The sequence below is a fragment of the Bolinopsis microptera genome, chromosome 3 (assembly GCF_026151205.1).
Source record: "Bolinopsis microptera isolate Bmic1 chromosome 3, MBARI_Bmic_1.0, whole genome shotgun sequence".
Lineage (NCBI taxonomy): Eukaryota > Metazoa > Ctenophora > Tentaculata > Lobata > Bolinopsidae > Bolinopsis > Bolinopsis microptera.
In genome coordinates, this window is record NC_087074.1 from 19222914 (window position 1) to 19233424 (window position 10511).

The 10511-nt window shown below is 38.5% G+C and overlaps 1 protein-coding gene across 1 annotated transcript; it reads left to right on the plus strand.

The window, feature by feature from the left end:
• The first annotated feature begins 1423 nt into the window (after window positions 1-1423).
• On the plus strand, window positions 1424-4150 carry LOC134813301 (MIT domain-containing protein 1-like). The gene is made up of 6 exons (XM_063820991.1): window positions 1424-1571; window positions 1752-1844; window positions 2045-2184; window positions 2387-2473; window positions 2768-2878; window positions 3067-4150. The coding sequence occupies exons 1-6, from the start codon at window positions 1454-1456 to the stop codon at window positions 3220-3222; spliced, it is 705 nt and encodes a 234-aa protein (XP_063677061.1). The 5' UTR covers window positions 1424-1453; the 3' UTR covers window positions 3223-4150.
• The last annotated feature ends 6361 nt before the right edge of the window (window positions 4151-10511 follow it).

Sequence of the window (10511 nt, forward strand, 5' to 3'; positions counted from 1 at the left end):
GATTCTGGAATGTGCTCCGTCAGAATTTGTCCAGAAGATGTTTCGTAATCAATCCGATATCAGGTTTGAAATTTCAGATCCAAAGTTTGCAAATCAAAAGTTTATGGTGTCAACCACCCCAATGCAGGACAATAATCCGGATTCGTTCGGTTGGAAGTGGGGTTTGTTAGATTCACATGATACAAGTCAAGTTAGCAATCATCCCAAATTGCATTTTGCTCTTGAGAGACATTTTGATAATAAGTGTCACATGTACCCTCTCACTTGGTGCGGTAAACCAACATGTGACAATACAAAGACTTACTGGAATTGGGGTTATATCAAGTTCCATAATGAATCAGTTGAGCACTTGAATATGTTAGAAAGTAGGGAGGGGTCGGTGCAATGGAAATTTCGTCCATTAATATGGAATGAAGATAGACACGTAAGACTCGTATGTTTTATCATCAGCTAAAGACTTACAGTTACACGATTATAATATTATGTGCTACCTTGATCAATCTGCATTTCTACATTCATTTCTTCAATAACGTCCGTCAAAGCCCTACGAATTTTTAAACTATATTATATGCAATCATTCGGGATACAATTAATTATCTCGCTTTTCTAAGTTTCGATGATTTGACTCTGATCATTACTTTCACCAAGATGTAACTAGGTCGAACGGAAAAATTAGGTCGAACGCAGGAATTAGGTCTCAAACAGGCGCAGTGTATTTATATATATCACGCGCCTGAGTGAGACCTAATTCCTGCGTGAGTCGTGAGACCTAATTTCTCATCTTGGTGACAGTTATATTTTTATTAATTAAAGCATGTTTTGCCAATCAAAATTGTGTGTTTAAACTTAATTTGTCTTCTCCGTCGGCGTTATACCCATTACAAATAAGGCATGATCGAAAGAATCGAATAACGAACACACTTCAACTACAGATCTTAGCCTTTTGTGCTTGAGTGATGTTCTTGAACTTTCATAAATTTGTTATTAAATTCATGCTATAATTTGATTTTATAACCATTACTGATTACCATAATTTTCTGTCTGTCAAACATAATCTACCTTTTACCAAATTATAATCTAGTCGCTGTGACTGAGATTTTTGTTAATTGTATTGACTTTGTAACTAAAAGGGTTGCATAATATATATTGTTGTCAGCATAGACTTTTGGTTTTAAAGTTTTACAGTTTTTTAAATGGATGTATGATCATTTTATACTACACAATTTTCTGGATATCTTCGAGACTATTGTTTCCCCTTATTTTTAGTTAATTCGCTAACTGTCACTTCTAAACGGAATTTCCTCATATCTACTCAACATAACGGACCATCTGTGATCTGACCCTCACATTCCTTATTACCTAAACTATTGCAACTACCACAACTACAAATGTTATTTATTAACCCTAACCGTCTACCAGTTAACAAGCTGATGTATAAATGAGATGGTAGAAGATGGAGGATGCTGAGCAAGTTTTATACGCGGGGCGGGTGAAGGACGAGGAGGGCAAGTTCGATGAAGCCTTCAGTCTCTACCAGCAGGGCCTGGAGAAACTAATGGAGAAACTCAAACGTGAGTCTGAGAATATCAGAAGATTATCGTTTGACTGAAATATCTATCATTTGTAAAATGAAGATTAAAGTTACTTACGTTTTTCTTGACTTGCTAAATAAATTTTGACTGGGGCTGTGAATTTACCGATACAAAATTTTAAATTTTAATGTTCCCCGTTAACAATTGATAAACCCTCAGAACCGACATCATCAGAGAAGAAAGATCACTACAAGAATTTACTGAGTACGTACCTCTCCCGAGCAGAGGTTATCAAGAAAAAGAAAAGTAGAGGTCAGTAATCGGATGATAACCTGAATTCAAGAACATTTAAATCACATGTTCAAGATGCACAACTTTTTAGTAAACAAACTTATTTAATCCTTCTGTTGTCAAATATATAACGCGAACTATGATAAATTCTTTAATCATAGATTTTATTTTGGCTAAAATAGCTAGAATTTTTCACGACATTACCGTAACCCACCCCACAGCAAGTGTACCACAAGTACAAGAGATAAGGATAGCTAACGACGAAACTGGTTGGTCATTCGCCAAGTTGTTCACCAAACCCCTCGCAGACTCTCCCACTCACATCAGAATACAAGACCCCTACCTCCACGCTAGACATCAGGTTACTATGATTGTCTCTTCTTCTTTATCGGTTTTAATGGTAGATGTGTTTGCATTTGAGCAGTATGTTAAGAACTACTGTCAAATAAAGCAGACATCATTAGGTACTGTGACTCATCTTGTTGTTGAAGAGCCCAAATATAATGAATCTTGTAACTCTTCTCAAATATAAAGCAGATATTGGTTGTAACACCCGCAGGTAGCTTTCTAACCTGGTCTCGGTATGCGAGGTATTTGCACGTGTCAGATCTGTGTCTCATATCAGGATTATTACCCGCACCGCTCCTCCGGTAAGTTGATAATTGTAAAGTTGAAAGTTATTGGCTTTATTGTGGCAAAGAACTGTGGGCTTGCTACTCTCGGTTCAAATTATACCGCATTTTCAGCTCGATTCTTTATTCATATGCCTGATAACAAAATGATTGCATTGAGTATGGTATACGTACCAGTTTATTCCCTGCAAAACTTCAATTCGTTTGGAAAAACACCCAATTTCATTTTGATATCAAATTTCATGGACTTATCATATTATATTCTGTTCATGCATACTTTTTGGTTTTAATTAACGGATGAACTGATAACAGGGCGACCAAAGGACCCAGCAGCAGAAGTGTATGAGAGATTTGGGGGACAGTTTAGAAGAGAGACAAGTAACACTGGTCACCAACTACTCTGAAACGCTTCATGATAGGGAGGTCAGTGTGTTTCTCTCTTATTGTTCGTCTTGGGAATATGTCTGAAAAATATTTCACTACTATTTCACTATTATTTCACTATTATTTCACTATTATTTCACTATTATTTCACTATTCTTTCACTATTCTTTCACTATTATTTCACTATTATTCAAGTAGCATCTTACCAAGTGTACACACTTTTTCAGATAAGGTTTAAGAATGACAACCATGTAGTGTGGGTTGCTATCCTGGGTCGCGGTCTGGACATGTACAAGAAGTTACCAAGCTGGTTCCATCTTGGCGCTACAGACTACACTTTTAGGAAATGTCACGAGGTCACTGTGACCCTGACTAGAGGATAGTGGAATGTGGTCACTGTGACCCTGACTAGAGGATAGTGGAATGTGGTCACTGTGACCCTGACTAGAGGATAGTGGAATGTGGTCACTGTGACCCTGACTAGAGGATAGTGGAATGTGGTCACTGTGACCCTGACTAGAGGATAGTGGAATGTGGTCACTGTGACCCTGACTAGAGGATAGTGGAATGTGGTCACTGTGACCCTGACTAGAGGATAGTGGAATGTGGTCACTGTGACCCTGACTAGAGGATAGTGGAATGTGGTCACTGTGACCCTGACTAGAGGATAGTGGAATGTGGTCACTGTGACCCTGACTAGAGGATAGTGGAATGTGGTCACTGTGACCCTGACTAGAGGATAGTGGAATGTGGTCACTGTGACCCTGACTAGAGGATAGTGGAATGTGGTTAGGGATCAGAGGGGTTGTTATTTATAGCATGTCGGCAGCTCAGAATGGATTTAGCGGTCAGGAGGAAGCTTACTGGATATGCATTCTTGCTTCGATGGAAATTTGGTGCAACTCATAGACTTTAGCTATTAAATAAAAAGTATAAAATTTAATATATTTATACATTTTTCAGACCTTAATTACAAGGACATGATCTTTAGAGATGATGCTTAATGTTTTAATTTCATTTTTTTATTTTAACGAATTCGTCTCCTGACAATAATCTCCCTTAACAACGAATCAACCTTGACGTCATTAAGTAACTAAACCTGAGCGTAAAGAGTTTATAATCCTCGGTATCCCATGCATGTAGCCATGGGTTTGGGACTTTGGGTGTTAATGATTTTCTCATGATTTTTCTCAATGATTTCTCTAATCTAATAACATTATTACCAGAAATACTATATTTGTAGTTTGTACAGTTAATGTATTCGTATTTTGTAAATAGTCAATTATTTTGATTCCTAAGGGAAGTCGTAATTCTAAATTATAATCTCTAGCTGCTTCACAGGTCTTATCAATTATATAATTTAATATCTAATCTTGGATTGTTTCTATCCGTAGATCCAATGTTATCGGTCACACAGTTTATAAACATTGGTGGAAGGCGCTCAGACAGTATCGTTTGACATATATTTATATCGACGCGCGCAGCGACCACGCGTGTACGACTAGATCGACTGTGAATTCGTTTATGGTAATTTCATTGGCAGGGACCAGCGCAGTTTGAGCTTATCAGGAATTTAACTTCCTAACTCCAATTCCTTTGTTTCTTCATATCTTGTTTCTTCATATCTTATCAACATCAGTGTTTAAAGCGTACATTTTATTCTAGCAGTTAGTATGGAAGATGATGTTGCTGTCTTTGAGACCAGGTTTCAGAAACTGGACAGGATCGAGCGGGAACTGGCAGAATTACTGGAGAAATTACATGAAATAGGTGAGTTAGTGATGGGTTGCTACGCACTTGTTAAATGTTTGACTCGGCTAACCTTTGATTGAATTCATTTTTGTCGCATAGTAGCCTGTAGCAGGGATACTGTGCTGCGTTTCGTAATGGTCTAGATCCGATTAAACCGGAACACAGTGCAAACAAGGGTTCCATGACTCCGGGTTTTGGTTAAATTGCTCTATTGGCATTACTTGCGGGAGATTCTTTGTTCTTTTATCGAATAAGTCTTCACTTTTGCTGTAAAAATTGAATCCTCATAAGTCCCTTTAAAGTATCAGTCACCCCCGCTGTGTTTTTTACTATAATTTATTGATTTACTGCCACTAAAATGAACGTCCCCAGGAGTAGATTTGGATGTATCTGTCATGGATGATGACTGGGACACTGTCTATTCTGTCGAGGTTATGGACACCACCAAGCTACGGGACGAATTAGAGTTATTCTTGGAACTCTGCCAAACCAAATCTCTCGATTAAAACCAGGAAAAAAACACTTCGAAGTCAGTTTATTGATCTTCATCTAGTATAGTGGTATCGGTCTGTATAATCCGAGTTAATTTTGTGGCTGGATTTCTAAATAATGTCTGTATATACAAGTTTTAAATTTCAATAACCGTTCTAAGTGACTTTTAAATTAATGTTGGCAAGCTTGTAAATTGTATTAGATTGTATAACTGTATTCGATAAGTTTGACGCTATCTATATTATATTTGTAATGCGATAAGTAAATTGTATGGAAATTAAGACTTTTTAAGTGAAGCAAATTGCGAATATGTAAATTCCCCTTTCTGTATATTTCAGTTGAGAAAGTCTAATTGTGTTGTATTGATAATTTCAATGATAGATTTGTTGGTAGAATCATTCCCATTGTCGCTGGAAGCCACCCTTCCCATGCATCATCACATTACTCAACGATACACAATTAAAAGTCATGGGAATTAAAACATGTATACGTATCTATTTTACCATAATTGTGAAATCAAGAGATCATTGCAAAGGAACATATTACATATTACATACTACCTACCATAAACCGCATAATTTCCATTCTCTGATAACCCGTAATAAGTATCTGCCCAACTCTATGATTTGCTCTGCATCTTTCACCCATACCTACCTGGATTCCGGCTACACTGGGATATTTGACAGCCGTAACACTATTCTTCAATTAACTGGGCTACTTCTTTCTATATTATATGTGATGCGTTAGGTTTTTAGTATTTTAAATATCATGATATTAATTACACGATGAAGTTTAAAGTAGATTAGTTTTCTTGTAATACTAGCTGAATACTGTATAGGACACCAATAAAATTGAGTGATTTTTGGTTTTATTGGCAAATTTTGTTCATGTTATGATAATTGTTTGTTTAACGACTCACTTGCCGTCGAAATTATTAAGATTTGTTTTAATTTTCTAAATTACTTCATTCCAAATAGATAAATAAACAAAGTCTGTGGCATCTGAACTTGATTTGTGAGAATTGAAATTAAGGTCCTGTTTCTATTTTTTTGTGAAATCAGAAAAAAGGTATACGTTCCTGGCCACATTTAATTCATTTAGTTTTATGGTCAATGTTTTGCTGTGTAACAACACTACGGTAATCAGTAATCACTAATCATGCTCCAAATTTTCTTGTCTGATAGTGAATTAAAAACCACATCTGTTGAGCTTCTGTGAATTATGGGCAAAACTAAAACATGTTTAACCTTAATACAAATACTTTCCACGCTTACCCAGTATTACGATTGGTTCTTACTTCTCAACGTACACTATACAGTCATGTCACTTACGAACTTCCTAGACACTAGACACTGGAGCAAAGTATTAATTACACATTTCAATTTAATCCGTCAATTCGTGCTGTTTGCTATTATTAATTTAACCAGTAATTACTGTTTGAGTACAACGTTCATTAACGATCACGACCAGCTGTTGCTACCTGGCCTGGGCAATCCAGGCCTAATGTTTAAAAACACAAATTTATATAAAGCGATGTAATGACTTGTGCACTAATGCATAATTGATGATGATTGTATTGATGTATGATGATTGTATTAATTGTATTGATGCAGCAAAAAAATAATTCTTTTAAAAATTGGCCAAAAAGTGATTACGTAATATTAATATGTTATATGTGAATTGTGAACGATCCTTAATCACTAATCAAAAAATTAAGTTTAATCATATCTGTATTCGGAGAGTATGAAATTTAAAATAACTTCACAGCGTATAAAACTTCTCTCTTGACCCAATTAAAATACATGGTGAGAAAATGAGTCGTGTCAAGTAAAAAGTAACGTCTGGCAAATAAAAGTTTGAAACGTTACCGCGCCGCGCAGTAACATTTTCTGTCCAGTAAGTTGAGCGAGCGCGCTGTTACTCCGCAAACACGCGAAATTGCTAGCCAATGAGAAGCGACTAACGCCTCGCTATTACTCCCTACGACAAAGGAGGAAGAATATCTTTGCGATGGTCATGTTTTCTTTGATACTGAGACCGTTTCACCTCATACCGACGTCGTTTATCCAAAGTCATTAGTGATGCGACAGGCTGCCGTGTAGATTGCTAGTCGCTCATTTGACTCTTATTTCACCGTTTCTTCATCGTGTTCAATTAAATATTAGTAAAATTAGTTATTGGCAATCGATGTGATGTAGATTTTTAATTCTCGGAATTTAGAACGGATTAAAGGTTTTTTTTCCTTGTTGTGTCTTCTTAAGTGAAATAATTTGATGCAATTAGAAGTGCAATGTTTCAAAAATCCAAATGCTGGCCCAGAATTAACTACTTGTTGAAGTCCATGATCATGCCTCTACAAATACCTGCTCAGTCACACGGGGAGCGGACATACAATTTCTTATAATTTGTGGGCAACATAATATTTTAGTTTGACAACAACTGCCTCCCGCCTCTGTTCTAATGATGATTTACGAAGCAAAAACATCTTACAAGTTACACATCACATTACATGGGTCATGTGGTACAGAATTGTCAAAAGATATCTGTAAAAAATGTATCGTGAAAATTTGAATGTTCACCTTTCACAGGAGCCAGTGTATTGTTATTAATGTACGTGATTACAGTGACCCTATTTATATACCCTCCGACTAATCATTACTTATACTTAGTTGGTAGTTCTGAAAATAGCTGATATTCCGCGGTCGTGTACCTTTAAAGTTACCACACTGAAAAGATATTGTGGAACTAAGCGTTCCCCGTAGTATCATCACCCACATAACCATCTGCGTAAAGCTAAAGTTCCATCGTATAAATAACAATATGTTCTTCTCTTTGTCAGTATATTGTCCGTTTTTGTTTGTTTGTACGTTTCGTTAATCAATCAATATGACCTAATTCGGTTAACTGTTAGAGCTTTTTAATATATGAGTCATTTACCTCAGTTACATCTTTTCACCAAAATGGGTTTTATAGTGTTCAACTCTGCGACAACTCTGCGAACATTCAACTGAAGACATTTTCTACGTATTACTATAAAATCTTAGATTCATGATTATGATCAATAATTTGCGCTCTACCATAATGGTTATGTGGTAACGTTTACAGAGTAAGAGAATACATATTTTACGGTTTTCAAAATATAGTGAAGCTGACCTTAATTAATGTAAAGAATAGCGCAGAATTTGATACAATAATCGAGGAATTGTGTCCGTCATAAAACTTCAGGGTCATTCACGAAAATCAACCTATTTCTGCGGAACGTCAGTAAGAACGAGGTTCAACGGTACGTGGTGAGACATTCTTCGGAGTTTCGATCTTTTATCGCGGACTAAGTTACCTGTTGTCCAGTTACAGGGTCTAGACCACTGTAAGTCGTATGTCATAGTTCGTGGAATCAACCTTTTGTCTTTGACTGAAACCCAATTGCTCTACTTCCGCAGTTTCGCTATGGTCTCATGTTGCCTCTATTAGATTCTCCAAAGGGGAGTTGAGATTAACAAAGCCGTTTCAGTGTGTCTGGAAACTTGTCAACTGTGGAATTCTCTGTCGGTCCGTTTATCAGACACTCTAAAGTCTAAGAAGTTGGGGAAATTGGAGATTCAATGACACCAGAAACTTACTCTTCAAAGCTATGTTTCCGCTTTTGAAGTAGCAAACTTTAAATCTAGTTTTAGGTCGGAGGTTATTTTAAACAACACTCTCGCTACCTAATGTACATTATTAACGGTACTTAATAACCCCCACACGCTCGAATTATACTTGAATAGCTGCTGCGACCTTCAAAGCGGCCGACTTCCAGCTAGATGAAAAGCATGATGCCCAGATGGTCTCAAATTGTAAGCATCGCTTTTAAAATAAGACAGTTGTAAATTCTCTTGCCAATCAGCCCAAAGTCTCACGCCAGTCGAACCTGCGCTGCCAATTAGCCTTTCACTTCATCTGAAGCTGCGGTTAGGTAAATAATGAATAGTCCGCATGGTATATAAATATATATATTTATATATACGCGTTATAACGCATCAGCTAGTCACGGCACATCACCGCAAGACAAGGACAACATTCGCACTCCACCCGCGGTATCTATCTCCCGATAGCTTCCTAACACCCGACACTAATTACTGGCCGAACAGCACGTCTCTCTGGGAGGGAGTGAGAGGTTCTTCCCCGCTGCTTCCGTGAACAACTTGTCTGTGACCGCATAGAGAGAGGGGAGAAAGGGGCAGAGTAGTCTTGGTATTACGCAGTTGGTAAACCGTGGTAATGCAGTTACTAACCATGGTAACGCAGCTAGTAACCGTGGTCACGCTGCTAGTAACCGTGGTAACGCGATTAGTAACTCTGGTAAGGTAGTTATCCCACTGTGGTAAAGTAACGGGTTGGGAGACATCTCCCTTCACCGGAGGTTGAGTGTTCACTGGGAGACGAGACCCGGATCAGGGTTGTGGAGTGTAACTTTACACCAGTATCTGAATGTTGATGACAACCCCGACTGTGTCTCCCCTCTTCCAGGAGTATTAATAGAGAGAGAGAGAGCTAGAGAGAGAGAGAGAGAGAGAGAGAGAGAGAGAGAGTGCTCTCTCTGCTTCCCTAACCCTCTCTCTCGCACTGACAATTAAATTTCCTTCAGCCTCACGCAACTCAGCTATCCGCAGCCTGGCACACACTATATATTATATACATATCAACCACCGCTGCGACACTGCTGTGTGTACTCAGAGAGCAGCCTCATTATGCCTTATTTGGGCATCACATCCGTTACGTGTTGCACTAGAAGATCTCAGACTACTGCTCTAATAAGTCTTCTTTGTAGACCCGAGAGCTGCGTTGCTGAGATCACCTGGTCCGGACGCGTGACCTGGCACGTGGTCTCCTATTGGCCTGCTCTGGCACTCCAGCGCGCCCATTGGTTGCCAGCAGTCTCGGACGATGACAGCTGATTAATAGAGCGAGAGAGGCACGGCTAGCAGCTACTCTCTCAAACGCCGTGCTTGCGGTAGAGGTGGACTCTTTGCATGCAGTGAGTCCTGAGACACATGAGACAATGTGTGCTATCTTTCTGGGGACCATGTCTGACAACAGACTGGGAGAGTAGTGTTACACACACTTTGGAGAGAGGGCATATCACATGGTCTCCCTCCCTCCAGATAAGAGAGGACTCCTGGCCGGGATACTGTGGTCGGGTGTGGTTTTATTGGAATACGGTTACCAGCTGCCATCTGACTTGTTATCGTTGCTCTGGTTCTCGTCCGGGTAACGGGCCTCTCTCTCATCTTCTTCATGGAATGTTCCGCAGTGGTAGCGCCGACAGGTTTTACCGGTCATTGCCACTATTTAGTTAAGACAGATGAAAGTCGCATCTCATTATTATTGCATGAGACTATTAGTGGAAAACAAGGGTTCAGGTAACACAGCTCACAGTACACAGCTC

Coding starts and splice junctions, on each gene's coding strand:
- LOC134813301 (XM_063820991.1), top strand. CDS start 1,454: ATGGAGGATGCTGAGCAAGTTTTATACGCGGGGCGGGTGAAGGACGAG. Junction 1,572..1,751: donor ACTAATGGAGAAACTCAAAC/GTGAGTCTGAGA, acceptor ATAAACCCTCAG/AACCGACATCATCAGAGAAG. Junction 2,474..2,767: donor TTACCCGCACCGCTCCTCCG/GTAAGTTGATAA, acceptor AACTGATAACAG/GGCGACCAAAGGACCCAGCA.